Below are 19,865 nucleotides of genomic sequence, written 5' to 3'. Positions count from 1 at the left end.
TTCAACACCCATTCTTCCATTTCAATATATCATCATGGCAATCGAATCTTTCAGAGAAAATAACAAATAGTCCCACGGATCGGACATTGAATTGGAAAATGTGAAATTTTTTTTTTTTGCTCCGAAAGATTATATATTGTATACTTTTTATTTTTGGTACAAGGATATAAGATTTTGACGATAAAAAAATCAGTATAAAATACTTCGGAGTATAATGCAAATTATTGTGTTGTATGGACAATTTAGCTAAAGGATTTTTTTGGTTGTATTTATGAAGATCCACCTAAGAGACTTATGACAGAGACAAGTCTTTTTCTCAATTATGATTTATGCAAGCTGAGAGGCTTCACATTTACAAAAAAATTGGTTGGTCCAGCCACAAAAGCTGTCAGATGTAACATACTAACCAACCAAACCAAGCATTTACACCAAGTATTTGGGGTACCATGGTACCATTTTCACCAGTTACAGAGTCAAAAATCGATTCCAGGATGGGCCTTTAAGCAATATGAAAGAAATTAGACAAAATATAGCAACGTAATTAATTTGAGAAAAACTAATTTTTTTTTACATGAAAATGTTAATCAAACAAATTTGATGGATCTTTAAAATTTGTTTGAAAAATCTGGTATTAAGAAAATTATATTATAAGAAATGATTTGTTTACGAGTTTTGATAAAAAATAATTAAGGCTCGAACAAAAAATTAAGATCAAGACTCAAAACTTTTCCTATGAAATTTTTCTTTCAACATAATTTAATCTTCTTCTAAATTGTATAGATCTTGTTTTATGTGAACTGACCACAAAACGAAAATGACTTTTACATGGTAAACCAGGCTTAGTTATAAGGTTGTGGGTTGGTTTTAAGAAACAAAAGGCTGTGGGTTGGGTTTCCCTAAAAAAAAAAACTTCTCTTTTAATAAAAAAAAAAAAAAAGTCATTTTTAAAGGTATAATAAATAGTACCAGTGAAATGTATAAATATGATTTTTCATTTAAAGTGCACTAGTATCGAGAATATTTTGTTAAACCTCCTTTTAAAAAAAAATAAAAAATTAATGGCTCCGGTAAGTGTCGGACCCTTAATCGCCCTAAAATTGTCAAACTTGTACAGCCACATGCTTTTTATGGGTGAAAACCAGCAGACAACATGTATATATTGTGAAATTCCGGGATGGGCCTGGCCTTACCCTGGTCTTCATGTGGCTCTGTCACTGATTTTCTTCCATTAACCTTAGACCTTGTTTGACTGAAAATATTTTTGAGTTCATGAAGCACTTCAAGTGATTTTCCAGAATTTACTCGGTATTTTTACTAAGGATTGCTCCCAAAAACATTTTTATTAAAAACACTTTCATTCATTTTAAAGGCACTTCCAAACAAGTCCTTAGGGCTAGTTTGGTATTGCTGTGCTTTTTTTTAAAAAAAAACTGCTTATACTGTGATGTGAGAATAAACAGCTGTAAAATAAAATTGTTAAGTGTTTGGTAAACTTTTGTTTTGTAAAAGTGCTTTTAATAATAAATAAAAAATAAAAAATAAAAGTATCTGAGTATTTGGTAAACTTTTAAATAAATTGCTTTGAATATGTTAAATGACTAAAAATGATATGACATTTAATGTGATATAACAATTGTCAAAGACAATAATGTGGAGGTAAATATTGTAATTTTATAAAGCATGTGGGGGAATACTTGACATTTGAAAATTTCATTAAATAAGCGTTGCTTACTATGCTTTGAAAAAAAAAAAAAAAAAAAACCATTTTTTCAGAAGCATGGTAGACTTTGCTTCTATTTTTCTATGTTTTTCTAGTTTCATTGACAACAAGTTTTTTCAAAAAGCACTTTTGTTTTTTCTTTTTTTTTGTTTACCAAGCACATTCAATGTTCCAGACTTTTTTTATAAGTTGTTGTTGTTGTTGTTTTTAATTTTTTTTTATTTTTAAACATCACAATCTCAAACCAACCCTTAATACGTGTTTACAAAATTGAAATAAGGAGCAATGAGTTAGACTTGGTGCTGAAACGAAATATATTACAGCAAATTAAGGCTTTTTTGTCACATCATAGCCCCCGGCGGATCACTTCCCGGGCCCGCTCCATTACCGTAGCACAATATTGTCCTATTTGGGCTTACCATTCCCTCACAGTTTGTTTTTGGGAACTCATGAGCAACTTCCCAGTAGGTCACCCATCATGGGATTGCTCTAGCCCCTTTCTCGCTTAACTTGGGAGTTTCTACGGAACCCGAAGCTAGTGAGCTCTCAAAAAGCCTCGTGCTAGGTAGGGATGAGAATATACATATAAGGATCACTCCCATGGGCGATGTGGGATGTCACAATCCACCCCCCTTAAGGCCCCGACGTCCTCGTCGACACATTTCCGGCCAGGAATTGGCCTTAATACCATATTGTCACATCCCGGCCCGGGTAGGACCACTTCCCAGGCCCGACTGCACCGTAGCACGATATTGTCCGCTTTGGACCCCGACCACGCCCTCACGGTTCTGTTTCTAGGAACTCACACGAGAACTTCTTAATGGGTCACCCATCCTGGGAGTGCTCTCGTGCGCTACTCGCTTAACTTCGGAGTTCCCATAGAACCCGAAGCCAGTGAGCTTCCAAAAGGCCTCGTGCTAGGTAGGGATGAGAATATACATATAAGGATCACTCCCCTGGGCGATGTGGGATGTCACAATCCACCCCCCTTAGGGGCCCGACGTCCTCATCGGCACACACATGACCAGGGTTCGGCTTTGATACCATATGTCACATCTCAGCCCGGGGCAGCTTACTTCCCGAGCCCGCTTCACTACCGTAGCACGATATTGTCCGCTTTGCGCTTACCATTCCCTCACGATTTTGTTTTTGGGAACTCACGAGCAACTTCCCAGTGAGTCACCCATCATGGGATTGCTCTAGCCCCCTTCTCGCTTAACTTCGGAGTTCCTACGGAACCCGAAGCCAGTGAGCTCCCAAAATGCCTCGTGCTAGGTAGGGATGAGAATATACATATAAGGATCACTCCCATGGGCGATGTGGGATGTCACATTTTTTTTGTTGATGCTGCTTGGTTTAACCAAAGGGTTTAGTGACATATATGTATTGATCGTCTGTGACTGGTTTTTAAGAACAAACTGACTGATTTTTTTACTTTAAATCTATAAGAATTTTTGTTAAAATTAAGCACTTACGTATGTGTTACGTGATTAATTTTGACGAAAACTGTAACCACGTTAACTCAAAAGACTTTGGTCAAATTTACTTGATTTGTGAATTCAAAAGAAACTCATACAACGATTAGTGGGCCAATGAAAAAGCCCATGAAAGAGTCCGACCTACTTTACACATGGGCTATTCAGAAAAGATTAATCAGGGTTTTAGAAGGGTTTTTACGATAGAATTAATAAATAAACAAAATTAGGGATTTAGGGAATTTGAAGGGTCAATCAAAAAATTAGGGATTTAGGGATTTGAAGGTCAAACGAAGTCCCAACTCCTCCTCCTCTGCACTCCGCTGTGTCTGCACCTCTCCTCCACCTCCAGGCGGTGGCTACACTGGACTGCGCTCACTCCCTCATGTAAGTGTGTTTCTTTTTTTTTTTTTTTTTTTAGTCTTTCGTTCTTGAATTTTAGGGTTTAGCGATTGTAGAATTGGGGAAATTAGGGATTTTAATTGTTTTGAACCTGAATCACTGAATTCAGTAGCATTCCTCTCTCGAGTTGCTTCAAGCCTGCCACTCTTTCAGTCACGGTAAGCTTGTTGGGTTTTAGTTGTCTCGCAATCCCGCGTTGGAGAATTGACAAAGTTAAATATGAATTATATTGAGATTGACTGAATTTGTGAGTGTGGGTGTTTAGGATTTATGAGGTTTGAAGGAACGACTATTGAGTTTTAAGTTAAGAAATTTCCAAGTATGTTCTTTTTCTCGAGAATGCGTGTTGGATGAGTCAAATTTAGGTGTGTGTAGCTCTCATTCGTGACTTTCTGATTTGTATATTTGGATTCTATCCCCTCATTACCAATAGTTGTAGGCTATAGGCTATGTGTGGTCGAGGGATTTCGACGTCCTAAGGGATTGATGCCAAGTTTGTAAGGGATGGATCGCAAAATGTTAGATAACACGGATTATAACTGTCACATGCTTATACATGTATTTGTCCTAGTTTTAACCATACATCTATTTGTAATATTTTGAGATATCATTTGCATCTATAGGAGATCAAATTGTTTTAACGATATGCTGTAGTTTAACACTGTGTTGGATTTGTTCTAATTTCCCAAAGTAGTAATTTGAGCTAGCAAGATGAGCTAGCCAGACGTTTAGTTACGATGACAAGTTGTTGTGCTAATTTTTTCCTATATTTGTTCTTTTTTTTGGTTGTCATCAACAGGTGGGGAATGCCATAGAAACAATGGGGACTCTTTTGAAAGTTTGACAAAATCTTTCTGCTAATGAAATTTGGATTTGACGTTCAGCCCTCTGCAGTTTTAAACCCTGGGTTCATGATAGAATACAGACTCCGAAAGTTGAAAATGGCAAGGCATGTCTACCTTCATCGGAAATCCATATTGAATGCCCTCAACAAACCCCAAAATCCAATCTCAGTCCCTCTCTCCTTCAATCTCTGCACTGACTCATTTGCCAACCAAACCCATAAACGACAGATTGAAGACCCAACAGAGAACCACAACCCCACCAACCTCCAAGAGCAACAACGCCATGAGCAAGTCCGAAAGCTCCGAGTCCTCCTCCAGCAGGGTCGCTCTGAAACTGCACGGAGGCTCATCAAGTTTCTCATTCTCCCCGATTCACCCTTCTCTTCCCCGACTGAGCTCTACACCTTGTTTTCTCTCTCTGCACCCTCCATGAAACCCACATTCTGTGACATGCTTTTAGCAGCTTGTTCAGAGTCTAAGATGCCGAATGAAGCAGTAGAATTGTACAGTTTGATGAGGAAAAGTGATACGCGCCCTTGCTTAGCTTCTCTCAATGTGATGCTTGAATGTTTGGTGACTTCAAAACAGTTTGGCAAGACCCTTGAAGTGTTTTCGGAGATTTTCGAGTCGGGTCAGGGCATTCGACCTGATAAGTTCACGTATGGGAAGGCAATACAAGCTTCTGTAAAGTTAGGGGACCTGGAAAGGGCAGGTCAGCTAGTGAATTCAATGAAGATAAAGCGGATGAGTCCAGGTGTGTTTGTGTATAATGTTTTGCTCAGTGGGTTGTGTAAAGAGAAGAAAATGAGAGACGCACAGAAGGTGTTTGATGAGATGGTTGAGGGAAAGGTGGCCCCAAATTTGGTTACGTACAATACGATGATTGATGGGTATTGTAAGGCTGGTGAGTTGGAGAAGGCCTTTGAATTGAGAGAGCGGATGAAGGATGAGAATGTGGAAGCTAATATGGTCACATATAATACAATGCTTAGTGGACTTTGTCGGGTGAAGAGAATGGAGGACGCAAAAAGGATTTTGGAAGAGATGGAAGCTCACGGCTTTGTGCCTGATGGTTTTACTTATAGTATACTCTTTGATGGGCATTTCAGGTGTGGGGATGGTGAGGGGTCACTGGCTTTATTTGAAGAAGCAAACAGGAAAGGTGTGAGGATTAATAGTTATACTTGTAGCATTTTTTTGAATGGCTTGTGCAAGGAAGGAAACATTGAGAAGGCAGAGGACGTTTTGAAGAAACTAATGGAAACTGGTTTTACTCCAGATGTAGTGGTATATAATACTATCGTCAATGGTTATTGTCGAAGAGGTGAGATAGACAAAGCCATCTTTGCAATTGAACAAATGGAAGTTCGCGGGTTGAAGCCGAATTGCATCACCTTCAATTCTTTGATTGACAAGTTCTGTGAGACAAAGGATATGGATATGGCTGAGGAATGGGTGAAGAAGATGGCAAAGAAGGGAGTTATTCCAAATTTGGAGACGTATAACATCCTTATTAATGGCTACGGGCAGATGTGCGTATTTGATAAGTGTTTCCAGATTCTTGAAGTGATGGAAAATAAGGGGATTAAGCCAAATATTGTGAGCTATGGTTCTCTTGTAAATGGTTTATGCAAAGACGGGAGGCTTCTTGAAGCTGAGATAGTACTGAGGGACATGGTCAGCAGAGGGGTTTTGCCAAATGCACAATATATAATATGCTCATTGGTGGTAGCTGTACAGTGGGGAACCTGAAAGATGCTTTCAGATTCTTCGATGAGATGGCGAAAACTGGGATAAGTCCAACACTTGTAACCTACAATGCACTCATTCATGGACTCTGCAAGAAAGGACGGGTGATGGAAGCTGAAGATTATGTCTCTCAAATTACAAGTAGCTGTTATAGCCCGGATGTGATTACATACAACTCCCTAATTTCAGGTTATTCTGATGCAGGAAACACCCAGAAATGTCTGGAATTATATGAAACGATCAAGAGTCTGGGCATGAAACCTACTTTGTATACATATCATCCTCTAATTAGTGGATGTAGCAGGGAAGATATGGCATTGGCAGAGAATCTGTATAGTGAAATGCTACAGATGGGCTTGGTTCCTGATCGGATTGTATATAATGCACTCATTCACGGTTACGCAGAGCACGGAGACATTCAAAAGGCACTTGCTTTGCACTCTGAGATGGTAAACCAGAAGATTTATGTTGACAGGATGACATATAATAGCTTGATTCTGGGGCACTTCAAGCAAGGAAAAATTTCAGAGGTAAAGGACTTAGTAAATGATATGAAGGCTCAAGGACTGGCTCCTAAAGCTGATACGTATAACTTACTTGTTAAGGGACACTGCGAACTGAAGGACTTCAGTGGTGCATATTTTTGGTATAGGGAACTGTTTAAGAATGGTTTTCTTCTAAACGCCTCGACGTGCCATGAACTTACATCTGGCCTTCAAAAGGAGGGGAGGTTGCGAGAGGCCGAGATTGTCTGCTCAGAAATGAGCGTCAAAGGATTGAATGACTGCAGTTCTAATGAGGATGTGTTTTCTGTTGCCAATGTATAGGGAACAGATGTTTGCCATTCTTGAAGTTCTCAGCACAAGAATTGGCCAGGATATAAGAATATTGCACAACCAGTAACCAAGTATTCTTAGCGTACGCCTCTGCTGGCAGCCTGGCATATCCTTGAAGGGGAGCACAGTTAACTCCAAAAAGCACTTGGTCAGATAATTTCAGAAGTAATCCGGCAAACTTTGGCTGGAGGAAGCGAGCAAGGAGCTTTTCGTTGTTTCGAGGACTTGGTAGAGAGTTATCAGTGGAAATAAGCTTCGAGCATCCCATATCATCTCCATAAAAAACCCCAAAAAATGTATGGTATCTTTATAACTTTATGGTGAGTTTTAGTGCTGTATATCTTGTTTATCCTATTCGTCTTCAATGTGAATAAGCCTTTGGATTAGCGTGAAAAGTAACAATCTTCAAAGCTGTTTCAAAGCTGTTCTTTTTGCTGGAAAATGGAATGTATGTTGTAGAACGTTGATGCATCTAACATCACACACACACACACTAACTTACGGCTGGTTTTCCATCGTCGATTATGCACGCAGTTCAGCACGGTGAAGTTACTTGTCAAATGGATTCGTGTATTGTGAAAATTAATAGGTTAATAGGTAAAGTTTTAGTACAAATGATGACGTACTTGAAGGTTTGTTTCATGTTAATCTTGTGTATCAGTTCCTGCAGTACGTTCTCGCAGGGGCGCTGGATTGCTGGTCATAACCTCCAAGGACCAGAGAAGATATCTGTAGGATTCCACCGGTGCATATTTGGGGTGAAGGGAAATGTTCGAGCACGGTTTTCTTCAAAAGGAGGTGAGGTTGCGAGAGCCCGGGATTGTCTTCTCAGAAATGGTGGTCAGCGGAATGGATGTTCGCAGCTCCAATGACGATGTGTTTTCCGTTGCAAAGGTGTAAGGATCAGATGTTTGGTGCTCTTGAAGTCCACGGCACAAGAATTGGCCAAGATAGATACCCGTATAGAAGTAATTCTGAACCAGTAACCCGGCAATGAACCTTCCTTTCTCTTCAACTTTTCTGCTCTCGGAAAAAGCTATGCTCATCTTCAGATGCGGAGAAACATTAATGAGGATGATTCTGGGGCTGAAGACGGGAAGGAAATCGATACCTCGGGCTGAAGACGGAGACATACGTTGAAGACATAAGTTTCGAGGACTCTATGTACGTACGGTGAATTATGGTTGCTGCGTACCTTGTTTATCCTCCTCTTCTTCTTCCATGTAAGCAAGGAACAAAGTGTACTTTCCGATAAGCATTCCGAAAACATACAATATCCTAACTTCAATTGCAAAGAAAGGTAGAATCTTGATTTGAACATTAGCTGAAAATCATCTAGCTACAATTGGTTGGTATTTTTTTTATGGTTTGCTTTCGTTTCTGCCATGTTTGTCATTGCTTCTGCATAGCAAAAGCGCTTCTGACTGCATTTCGTAGAAAAACTTGGAAGTGTTTTTGACTCGCAGAAGCGCTTCTAGCATAAGTTCTTTATGGAAAAGCAATTCCAAACAGGCCATCAAACCAAATTTTACCACGCCAAAACACAAACAATTCATCACGAAAATTCAAAAACCAGAACTTTCTACATTCATCAAATCAGAAAACCCAACTGAATTTATTAAACAGAGACCAGATCTCTTAGTTCATTTTTATACAAGCGAAATTGAAGGAGCGGAAAATCGAACTCAGGACCTCGGTTGCAAAGCTACTCTTAACCAACTAATCTACAAGCCCGCAAAGGCCGCAACACAGTATTATACTCATAAATTAAAAACAAAACCCAAGAAGGAAAAACCTCACATAGCTAACCACCGCCGTCACCGCCGCCGATAGAAGCAAATTCAGAGGACTTTGAGAATGTCCTCAGCTCCACTGGAAGTAAAGGCACCGCCTTCCTCCAAATTCAAGACCTTAACAACTCCGTCCTCCGCCAAAAGCGAGTACCTTCTGGACCTGACGCCCAGCCCCACCGGCTTATCGCTCAAATCGAGCTCCGCCCCGATCGCCCTCGTGAAATCGCCGTTCCCATCGGACAGCAGCAGCACCTCGTCGCCGATGTTGAGATTCTCCTTCCACGCCTTGAGCACGAAGACGTCGTTGACCGCAATGCAGGCGATGGTCTCGATGCCCTTCGCCTTGAGCTCCCCCGACTTCTCCACGAATCCCGGGACGTGCTTCTGGGAGCAGGTCGGGGTGAAGGCGCCGGGGACGGCGAAGAGGACGGCCTTCTTGGATTTGGTGAGGTCGGAGACAGTCACGGTCTGGACGTCGTCGGCGGCGTCGAGATAGGAGAGGGTGGCTTCGGGGAGCTTGTCGCCGACGGCGATGGTGGCGGATATGGGTTTGGAGGCGGTGGTGGAGAAGCGGAGGAGGGGTTTTGGGCGGGGGGAGTGCTTGAAGTGCAGGGGGATATAGGAGATTTTGGAGGAGAAGGATTTGGATGAGAAGAGAGATGTTTTGGGCGCCGCGGCGGCGCTGGTGGTGGAGAAAGCGAGGGATTTGGGGGCTGTGAGGAGCCTTGAGATTGTGAGGGTGGCAGCCATGTTTGGTGGTTTGAGTTTTAGAGTCAGAGAGTGAGTCAGAGAGAGAGAGAGAGAGAGAGAGGCGTAAGCTTTGGGTTTGTTGGGTTTTAGGGCTTTGGGCAGAGGGAATAAGGAGAGGTGGCCGAGAGGTGGCTGTGAAAAGGGTCGGATGGATGGGATTTATTGGAGCTTCTGTTGTGTGGGCATCTGAGTTTTTCATATACCTCCAACTCTGCCCCAATAAGAAACATCAACGCGTATAGGACGAAAGAGGATTCCGGAATCCTCCAATCACATTCGTTTATTGTACATCGTATCGTCAATTTTTGTCAAGTACTGTTTATATTCAATTTTAAATAAAAAAATTTACAATAATTTCTGACCGTACGATTTACAATAAACATATATGATTGGATGATTCTCAGGATTCTCACAAAAAGGATCCGACGAGGATCCTGCTAGATATAGGACATGTTCTTGGATATATTCACTCGGATGTGTCCTCTCCACAAACACAATTCACAATTCATCAATAGAATATCGTTGTATTAAAAGTATATAAAAAAACTCATAGTGAAAATTTGCACTTTAGTTCTCCTTAGTACAATTCATTTCAATTCGATTGATTATCGTCCTATTACGTATTAGGGGAATGCTAGGAATATTTGCATGAACCTTTTGTATTTAGATCTTTTCATTTGAAGAATGATATGTCAGTTTTTTTACACAAAAGCAAAACCTTTAATGCTTTTAGCTAAGAATTATGATGAAAAATAGAAAATATAATTCAAATGCATTAATGTTCTTGTTTTCTTTGTAAAAAATGACACATAATTTGAAAATATCCAAATACAAATGTAAGTGCATAAATTGTGGCGTCCTAACTGTCAAGTGTCATTGGTATAATTTTACGTAAAAATTTGAAGATCGCGTTCTAACAATGATCGTTGACAGCAGAACTTAAACCTTGATGCATCCAAATGATCATTTTTTGACACGATATTTATTGAAAATGAACATGTTTTTAGGACAAAGTGTGGCTTATGTAGTTTTTGGCTCTTGATAACCATTTCATTATAGTTTTTAGTTTCCAATTCATTATACAGTTTTTTATTTTTCTGAAAAACTTGTTTGGTATTTTACTTTAAATTTTCATGTTAAATATTGAAACCTCAATAGAGTAATTTTTATTTTATATTTTAAAAATAAAAAACTGAAAATACTTATCAAGCAGCCTATAGTTGTGTTACAAGTGGCTCACTCTCGCAGGTTTGAAGGGCCATATGGAAGTCCAAACTTATGGAATGAGGATCCTCTTAGGATCTCTTTATAGGGATTTTAGAAATTCTTTAATTACGTTCGTTTATCGTATATTGTACGATTAATTTTCGTTAAGTACTATTTATATTCAATTTTAAATATAATAATTTTTAATAATTTCTAATCATACAATATACGATAAATAAAAATAATTAAAAAATTCCTAAAATTCTCGCAAAATGATCCGAACCCATTCAAAGTTACGTTCTCCTTTCAAACCAAAAGAAGTGATGGTGTACACGTGTAGTAGTAGTGTTTAAGTACTGTCATGCTACAGTTGAAGTTAGGCCACACGTGGTAGGTTTACGTCAGCACGTGTTTTCCTTGACACCTTGTGATATACTGCAAAAGTTGCCAATCTACTGAACAAAAAAGCGAAAGCATTGTTGCATGTCTTTGTCAAGCCCACGGGCTACAAGTGAAACGACTTAAAGTTTTTTATTTTTTTATGTCAACCGATAAATTTTTATTAAATTAATCATCGTTAGAGTTCGAATTTACACTATTATGCAAAAATTTAACACAATTTTATCACTATAATAAATAACCGCTTGTGGAATGACTTAAAGTTAATCTACGTGTTTTGTGTACACTTATGTTTTATTTTTTTACACTTAAATTACTGTCACACATTTAAATAATTTACCAAACTTTTAATAATACTCCTCTTTTGCTTTTTATGAATTTTTTTGGATACCTATTTTTCATTTTCTTTGGACGCTTATTTTTCTTGTATTAATTATGAAGAGGGTGACATCATTGTGAAGTTTAGATTAGCAAGGTAAAGTAAAATGCAACAATTGCTGAGTTCCTCAGTCACTTTGTTACCATGCTACTTGTTTTAAAACCCTATAGGTGTGCAAAGAAAATAATTATTTTCATGAATAAATCACTAAGCCCTTTTATGGTAATTTGTATATGAGTATAGCTGTATAAGATAAAATTAGCAGGTGTCTATAGACGAAACTTGGATGTACTTCAAACAACGTTCGAGTCCAAGTCATAACTCACAAGATAATAGTAGGCCAACAAATCAATGATCGATCTGTGTTAATAAGATCCCAAACTAACCTCACTTTTTTTTTTTACATTAACAGAGAATCCAAAATTTAGAACTTCTTAAATATTAAATACACATGGTCAAGTTGGTTAGAGTATTTTAATTTTCCCACTACGTCTACACTCAAGTTTGTACCCCTCTCCCCTGCTCTAGATTCAATTATAATATCATTCGAGGAAAAAAAAAAAAAACTCTTCAAGTATGACCCTTTCTAGCAACATGATGTAACACTAAACAACAATTTCGAGGTTCTAATCATTCAAATATGTTACCTTAGAGTCATGTTTGAGATTGCTTGTGAAATTATTACAAGCACTATCTCACGATCAACATTAAAAGTTAAAAGTGTTTTTGAATCATATAATCACGTTCAAGAGAATTACATGTTATACACTTCATTAAGTAGAACTTTATTTCACTTAGACCCTCAATAGAAATTTCAATGTGTTTCTAATTAAAGCACTTCTAACATAAGTGCTTATGAGTAGAAATGCTTCAAACATAGACAATCTCAAACAAACCCTAAATAGTATGATGATTTTTGGCTTCGTATTCTTGGGTGATAGTACTCAAGCCAATGGCGAATCCCTCAAAGTTCAAAGTGGTTAGTTTAGTGGCAAAGCCATAATTTGAGCCTATGAGGGGTCCAAATGTCTCAATTCCAAACCCTCCTCGAATCTTACAAAAATTACTCTGTCATATAATGAGCAACTGACCAACGTCATTTAAGTATAGTTTGGTGTCATCTTAATCATCATCTTCCTTAAGCCTAAACTCTAAGCCTCTTTGACTTTCTTCCTCTCTCCCTTCACTGATCCCCAAACCAAAGTCCTGCTCAAAACTCACAAGTAACAAATTCCCTAAACTCCATAGGAGCCACCAACCTCAAATCAAATCTGACAAAATGAATTAAAGTAAAAGTCAGGTTGAGGCTCTGAGCCTACGAAAATCTTGAAAATCATAAGCATAACACTAAACTTTTATGCGTGAAAGTAATGTTAAGATGGACTTAGACCATCCTAGTCCTTTCATAGCTCCGCCTCTGTTAGTTGATCCATGGAGGCCAAAAAAGTGACTGAATAGTGCCTCTGATAACCTCTCATTCGACTAGATAGTAACTTGATGCGCATAAACTGATCGACGTAATAACTGAGTGGGCACTCAACACCGCCTGCGCGAGCTTTTCACCCGGATCCATAGTCTTCTGTTTTCCTACGAGCCAAAGGTTTGAAAAGCTTTATATATGTGTACTCATGATCCATAGTCTTCTGTTTTCCGGGTGAAACAGAGTTACTTGCTATATATATGTGTACTCATGATCCATAGTCTTCTGTTTTCCTACGAGCCAAAGGTTCTCATTACAAAATTTATCTACCAAGTAACTATCAGTCCATAGTTTTCAAGTTCGTAGTTTATGCCACAAAAGTCTTAACAAAATACAAGCATGCAATCCCATGCGCATTCAGCCACCAATTTTTGAATGGAAATATACATTAAAAAAAGAAAGAGTAAAACCACTAATATTTAGAGAGAACCAACCACTTCAGACTTCTGGAGTCAAATCAAAGATGAATTATACAATATTATTAATTAATTGAAATAAATAAGGCCAGTAGCTTAGAAATGGACTCTATTGGATGGAATTAACTTATTATATTCGGAAACAAGTTCATACATCACGTATCATAACGAATACTGTACATATATTTTTTCTTATTTATATTATGAAGCGTGGTGCATGGACTGGCGTTCCGAACACATAGAAAGATTTATGGTCAATATATATGTTTTGAATTTGAATCGCCTCTAGAAGTGTTTAGCGCTTAAACGCTTGGGAATTCAGGCCCTTGGTTTGTATGAAAGAGACATTGAAGTCTTTAATTTTTGTAAAGTGGACAAACAAATGAATTAATAAAGATCGTCAAATTCAATTTGAGTTGTCCAAGCTTTAGATTCAGGACACAAATTCGAAGACGATCTCTGTCCATATCACTCGATGAGGGATGCAGAAACTGAAAAGAGTTTGAAGTGCAGAGATGTTACAGTTTTGTCAACCCGTAACATGCCGCAGGAGAGAATATGCCTTGGCAGATCCGCATCGAAAGCTTGCTTAATTACAGAAATGCATGCTTGCCCAAAAATATATGTTTGAAAAAAAAAAAGAAAAAAAAAACTTACGTCCTCAATTGATATATAATATAAGTCATGAAAGATTCATGTAGTATAATATTAAAAAGATCTCAGTTAAAAGCCGAGACGACATCTATCTATAGGAATAAAACGATTCTTCAAATTGAAAATTACTAAGTACGGGAAATGTTTATAATCAATCGAGTGCTAATTCAATCACGAGTTGGTGGTTCAGTGGTAATTGGTGGATTACAAGGCTTCCTTCAAATTAAAAACTGGAAGTCTTGAGTTCGAAATCCGTTCTAGACTTGTGGCCAAAGGAGGCTGAAATGTCTCTGTGAGTCTTTCCGGCCCGCGGAAAAGATGGATAATCGTGATTTGCCACTAGTTGTCCCAGTTTTTATTGTAAACAATTGTATCAAATCATTAAAAATTTAAATTATGATCTGCATTTATAATGTATGATATATAAAGTGAGTAGAGTAATAATAATGACGACATTTATATTCTTACCTAATAATTAAAAGTCTTGCATTGCACAACAAATAAAACTCCTTATTTACAAGAAAAAGGAAACTGAGAATTAAATTTCATGACTATAATTTTTTTTATACCATAAAAAAAATAAAATGTGATTTTTAACTTATAAAAGGTAAAAATCATACGTACCATACCACGTGCAACTAGAACGTCAGAAACGACCTACCCATTTTTCCTTTTTCTTTTATTTATATATTTATTTAATTTTCTCGCTTTTTATGTTTTTATTTTCTAACCCCAATTAAAAAGTTGCTTAATCGGTCAGCTAAACCTAAAAGATTAAATCGGACGGCTGTATTGCTCTACATATATGCCTGTCTCCTCAGCCTCCCGACCAAGGCTCTTACCAACTCTCTCTCATCTCACTTTCTCGACGCATACTCTCTCACTTCTCTCTCTCTCTGCATCCATCCATGGCGACGATCCAGAGCATTAAGGCTAGGCAGATCTTCGACAGCCGTGGCAATCCCACCGTCGAGGTTCGCATCTCTCTCTCTGTCTCTCTTGCTCTCTCGTCGATAGTTTCTAGGTCCCCGATCTACTTGTTCGATCACTGATCGCAATTATCTTTTGCCATTCGACTCGATTAAAACGATGCGTTTCGTTCTTAATTAGGACATGCAGATTTACCAGTATTCTGTAGATTGATTGGTGTTTGATTACAGAAAACATCATTTGTTCTTTATTTTTCCGAATTTAATTTTTTTTTAATTTCAAATTTTTAGTCCGTAATTTTGTTGAATTTAATTTTTGTAATAGATCGATAATTGTGCGATGGAAAGTAAAAAAATTGATGTGTGTTCATTGCAGGTCGATATCATACTGTCCGATGGCACTTTGGCCAGAGCCGCTGTTCCAAGTGGTGCATCCACTGGTATATATTTCTCTCATCCATCTGTATGTTTTTTGTGTTCTTCGAAACGCTACGATTTTTCGAACTTGTATGGTGCAATTCTTGTTTGTTGGCTTGCATGCATCTGGTTTATCGACTTTCATTGACTTGCAGGAGTTTACGAGGCCCTTGAGTTGCGCGATGGAGGTAAAGACTACCTCGGAAAGGGTGTATCGAAGGTGAGCAATCGGCAATCGCTTTGCCGTTAATTTGCTTTTGCATACCACCCAGATTGAAGATTGTATTGATGTATTTGTGATTGGTTTACTAACCTTTATGTTGTGTGCAGGCTGTGAACAATGTCAACTCAATCATCGGCCCTGCTTTGATCGGCAAGGTTGGTTGAATTTCGCGTGCTATTGCATAATATGTTTCGTTTTAATCGATTTATTGTTTTTACTTGAAATTTTCTGTTCTAACGTTTTACTTGGATTTCTTGTTGCATTATATAGGACCCAAGTGAACAGACTGCTATTGACAACTTCATGGTTCAACAGCTCGATGGAACTGTTAACGAGTGGGGTTGGTGCAAACAAAAGGTATAACATATTTGTGCTTGTTACGTTTGGCCTATATGTGCAAATCTTTGGTTGTAGGAATTGTCAGTCAAACTAACTTGGATATACTTTTGTTTTTCAGCTTGGTGCAAATGCCATTTTGGCCGTGTCTCTTGCAGTCGCCAAGGCTGGCGCTAGCGTCAAGAAAATTCCTCTGTACAAGGTAATAGCTTCGTGTAGATCAGAATCAGATTATATCTTTTGCGCTTCTTTTCTATTTATTGTTCAGTGTTAGGTGTTAAAGGACTGGATGAATTGCTTTTTCCGTTTTTATCTGTATCTTTTTCATTACATGTCTGATTTTAATATTGCCATCTCTGAAATTGCAGCATATCGCCAATCTTGCTGGCAACAAGAACTTAGTTTTGCCTGTTCCTGCTTTCAATGTCATCAACGGTGGATCGCATGCAGGAAACAAGCTTGCAATGCAGGAGTTCATGATTCTTCCTGTTGGAGCTTCCTCATTCAAGGAAGCCATGAAGATGGGCGTGGAAGTATATCACAACCTTAAGGTGGGTTACCCTTTCCTTGAGGGAAGGGGTTTAGAGTATTTTGGGAATGTATTGTTCTTATTCTATATTCATGAGATCATCATAGGGTCATTGCGATGAGGGAATTTTAATTTTTCTCTTCCCTGAATTGTCTGCTAAATCACGCCGTTACTTTGCCCCAATATTTTCAGGATCCGCGCCCTTGATATGTTGAGCATGCTTGCATGATTCAATTATGCTTCTTAATTTCTCACTGACCACTGTCTTGTGTTCTCTATAGTCTGTGATTAAAAAGAAGTACGGTCAGGATGCAACCAATGTTGGTGATGAAGGTGGATTTGCTCCTAACATCCAGGTTAACCATAGTTTTAAGAAACCTAATCATTCAATTGAAGTTTTTACTCGTTCCTTTTTATTTCTTGCACATTTGTGTACTGAAATCATCATTATTTTTACATGAATTCAGGAGAACAAGGAAGGTCTTGAATTGCTCAAGACAGCCATTGAGAAGGCTGGATACACCGGCAAAGTAAGTTTATTTCTAATCACCGAAGTTCTACTACAAAGAAATTTTTTTGACTCTGCAACAGTTATGAACGGAATTTCATTTTGTTTTCTTCAGGTTGTCATTGGAATGGATGTTGCTGCATCTGAGTTTTATGGATCAGATAAAACCTATGATCTGAACTTCAAGGAAGAGGTTCGCCTTTTTACAATCCCCTCCATTGAATCTGTGTTGCTGCTTTTTGTTTATCCAACCTCGAAAAATGTTTATTCTTAATTAATTGTTAACTTAATTTTCTATCTTCTTTTCTGTCTGTACAGAAAAATGATGGTTCCCAAAAGATCTCAGGAAATGCTCTAAAGGACCTCTACAAGTCATTTGCAAGTGAGTACCCTATTGTTTCAATTGAAGATCCATTTGACCAAGATGACTGGGAACACTATGCCAAAATGACAGCTGAAGTTGGAAAAAAAGTACAAATTGTGGGAGATGATCTGTTGGTCACCAACCCCAAGGTCGGTTGATTTCTTAAGCGATGTTTACCTTGTCTCTTTCCCCCGAGAGAAAAGGGGAATCAATTTAATGTATCTTTCTGATGTCCTAACTTCATTGACATCTCTACTTTTCCTGTTTATATTTTCAGAGGGTTGAGAAGGCAATCAAGGAGAAATCTTGCAATGCTCTTCTTCTCAAGGTACGACAGGGATCTCACTCCTTAATCGATCATACTAGAGCTTGTGTATTTTTACCATCATGAAAATTTTAACCCTTTTTAATCTTGTTTGGAATACAGGTGAATCAAATTGGATCCGTAACTGAGAGCATTGAGGCTGTTAGAATGTCCAAGAAAGCTGGATGGGGTGTGATGGCCAGCCACCGCAGTGGAGAAACCGAGGATACCTTCATTGCTGATCTCTCCGTGGGTTTGGCCACGGTAATTATTTGATCTGAAATCTATGTCATCCCTCAGTTTTCTCCAAACACCCTCATTTGATTTCTCATGATTTTTTTTTTTAAATTTTCTCAGGGACAAATCAAGACAGGAGCTCCCTGTAGGTCGGAGCGTCTTGCCAAGTACAACCAGGTTCGTACCAGCACTAGTTTCTTTGTGTTCGTATGATTTTGTTAAATTTCTTTGGTCATTGCTTCGTCCAATTCTTCTTTAATTTAGCTTCCGAAAATATCTTGTTTTGTATATGCAGCTCTTGCGAATTGAGGAGGAGCTCGGTTCAGAGGCAGTGTATGCCGGAGCCAAGTTCCGCGTGCCTGTTGAGCCCTATTAGATTATGAAGTGCTTCCAAAGCTTTTGCGGGATGTGAGAAATCGGAGTTTCACAACATAGGGAATAGTTATGTGGAACTTGAAACCCCTTTTCCAATAATTTTCAGATAAGTTTTGTTCTGAGAGCTTGAAAACAGTGGTCTACTGGAAATTTTCGAGTAAGCATGATCGACTATGTACTCTGTTTTGAGTTGTTTTTTTTCTAGTGTTTGCTGCTACTTAATTTTTGGTAATCGTTTTGTGAATGTGCTGTGTTTAAGAACAAGTTTTCGTCTTCTGCTTCAGTGTTCGCTGTGCAATTATCGTTTCCTATTTTCGAGTGATACGTCAAAGTTACTTCTACTCCCTTTTGGGTATTGTTTTTATCAATCTTAGTGAAAAAGGAACGTTTCATTCGATTTCTTTTGATCCGGAGAAACGTGTTCATGTTCAATATGCTTCAAAAGTTCGTTTTGGATTGTGATTGATAAGAACGCTTCAATGTTTTTCAAGTTTGATTTGGTCTGAGATTGATAAGAAACATCATAATTATTGTCTCCTTTTGTAAATGAAAGGTCTTACGTTCGACTCACATTAATGACAAGTCATTGAAGTACTATGACTAACCTATGGTGTGGCTTATCACAAGTGCCACTCTCCCCTTAATGTCGAATATCAGTGTATAGAGAAAAAACGTCATAGACATCGAGTAAGGTACCGCTCGCAGAGATTCTTTTGTATGTTGGTCTTACTTGGTCTTACAGAGTCCCATGGAGCACGAGAGTTACCCTTAAGAAATGAATCCGGATCCTAGTCATATCATCTTTTGTAAGGTATTGTTTGTGTTTAATTTTAAATAAAAACGGATTCTCACCAAAAGGATCCGAAGAGGATCCTGTTGGTTAAGAAGCAGTCCTACCAAGTAACACATCAAAAACGTATAAAGACGAGACCTAAATTTGGGTATTTAAAAAAAAAAAATAACATGGAGCACGAGAGTTACCCTTATGAAATGAATTCGGATCCTAGCCATATCATCTTTTGTCAGGTATTGTTTGTGTTTAATTTTAAATAAAAACGGATCCTCACCAAAAGGATTCGAAGAGGATCCTGTTGGTTAAGAAGCAGTCCTACCAAGTAACACATAAAAAACGTATAAAGACGAGACCTAAATTTGGGTATTTTAAAAAAAAAAAAAATTAACATGGAGCACGAGAGTTACCCTTATGAAATGAATCCGGATCCTAGCCATACCATCTTTTGTCAAGTATTGTTTGTGTTTAATTTTAAATAAAAACGGATCCTCACCAAAAGGATCCGAAGAGGATCCTGTTGGTTAAGAAGCAGTCCTACCAAGTAACACATCAAAAACGTATAAAGACGAGACCTAAATTTGGGTATTTAAAAAAAAAAAAAAACATGGAGCACGAGAGTTACCCTTATGAAATGAATTCGGATCCTAGCCATATCATCTTTTGTCAGGTATTGTTTGTGTTTAATTTTAAATAAAAACGGATCCTCACCAAAAGGATCCGAAGAGGATCCTGTTGGTTAAGAAGCA

General features: G+C 38.2%; 4 protein-coding genes and 1 long non-coding RNA gene across 6 annotated transcripts; 2 read left to right on the top strand and 3 right to left on the bottom strand.

Annotated features, from left to right (window-relative positions):
• The first annotated feature begins 3,421 nt into the window (after positions 1-3,421).
• Positions 3,422-8,350, top strand: LOC103955163 (pentatricopeptide repeat-containing protein At5g12100, mitochondrial). Its single transcript, XM_048568174.1, is given in 4 exon segments — positions 3,422-3,582; positions 4,397-6,144; positions 6,147-7,347; positions 7,698-8,350. Coding segments are annotated over 2 exon segments (2,559 nt in total). The 5' UTR covers positions 3,422-3,582; positions 4,397-4,457; the 3' UTR covers positions 7,019-7,347; positions 7,698-8,350.
• LOC125469931 lies at positions 7,697-8,356 on the bottom strand. The gene is made up of 2 exons (XM_048568175.1): positions 8,223-8,356; positions 7,697-8,144 (listed from the first exon to the last, which is right to left on the bottom strand). Exons 1-2 carry the CDS (start codon positions 8,284-8,286, stop codon positions 7,816-7,818), a joined length of 393 nt encoding a protein of 130 aa, XP_048424132.1. The 5' UTR covers positions 8,287-8,356; the 3' UTR covers positions 7,697-7,815.
• A 267-nt stretch (positions 8,357-8,623) lies between these two features.
• Positions 8,624-9,601, bottom strand: LOC103955165 (peroxiredoxin-2E-2, chloroplastic). The gene has a single exon (XM_009367040.3). The coding sequence runs from the start codon at positions 9,568-9,570 to the stop codon at positions 8,869-8,871; it is 702 nt and encodes a 233-aa protein (XP_009365315.1). The 5' UTR covers positions 9,571-9,601; the 3' UTR covers positions 8,624-8,868.
• A 2,669-nt stretch (positions 9,602-12,270) lies between these two features.
• Positions 12,271-13,239, bottom strand: LOC125469930. 2 transcript variants are annotated; one of them, XR_007252265.1, is made up of 2 exons: positions 12,908-13,239; positions 12,271-12,825 (listed from the first exon to the last, which is right to left on the bottom strand). It is a non-coding gene; the product is annotated as an uncharacterized LOC125469930 (long non-coding RNA). The 2 variants fall into 2 exon arrangements; XR_007252266.1 differs by having other exon boundaries at positions 12,945-13,239.
• Positions 13,240-14,915: 1,676 nt separating this feature from the next.
• On the top strand, positions 14,916-18,609 carry LOC103955166 (enolase). Its single transcript, XM_009367041.2, has 15 exons — positions 14,916-15,078; positions 15,410-15,473; positions 15,606-15,670; positions 15,781-15,828; positions 15,944-16,030; positions 16,131-16,211; positions 16,378-16,560; positions 16,820-16,894; positions 17,006-17,068; positions 17,162-17,239; positions 17,365-17,559; positions 17,688-17,738; positions 17,838-17,978; positions 18,072-18,128; positions 18,247-18,609. The coding sequence occupies exons 1-15, from the start codon at positions 15,013-15,015 to the stop codon at positions 18,325-18,327; spliced, it is 1,335 nt and encodes a 444-aa protein (XP_009365316.2). The 5' UTR covers positions 14,916-15,012; the 3' UTR covers positions 18,328-18,609.
• Positions 18,610-19,865: the final 1,256 nt, after the last annotated feature.

The sequence above is a fragment of a genome, unplaced genomic scaffold (assembly GCF_019419815.1).
Source record: "Pyrus x bretschneideri cultivar Hongxiangsu unplaced genomic scaffold, Pyrus_bretschneideri_v1 Contig47, whole genome shotgun sequence".
NCBI classification, from domain to species: Eukaryota; Viridiplantae; Streptophyta; class Magnoliopsida; order Rosales; family Rosaceae; genus Pyrus; species Pyrus x bretschneideri.
This window is presented reverse-complemented; position numbering and strand designations above follow the sequence as displayed.

Coding starts and splice junctions, on each gene's coding strand:
- LOC125469931 (XM_048568175.1), bottom strand. CDS start 8,286: ATGCTTATCGGAAAGTACACTTTGTTCCTTGCTTACATGGAAGAAGAA. Junction 8,145..8,222: donor AGAAGAGGAGGATAAACAAG/GTACGCAGCAAC, acceptor CTCCGTCTTCAG/CCCGAGGTATCGATTTCCTT.
- LOC103955165 (XM_009367040.3), bottom strand. CDS start 9,570: ATGGCTGCCACCCTCACAATCTCAAGGCTCCTCACAGCCCCCAAATCC.
- LOC103955166 (XM_009367041.2), top strand. CDS start 15,013: ATGGCGACGATCCAGAGCATTAAGGCTAGGCAGATCTTCGACAGCCGT. Junction 15,474..15,605: donor TCCAAGTGGTGCATCCACTG/GTATATATTTCT, acceptor ATTGACTTGCAG/GAGTTTACGAGGCCCTTGAG. Junction 18,129..18,246: donor GTCTTGCCAAGTACAACCAG/GTTCGTACCAGC, acceptor TTGTATATGCAG/CTCTTGCGAATTGAGGAGGA.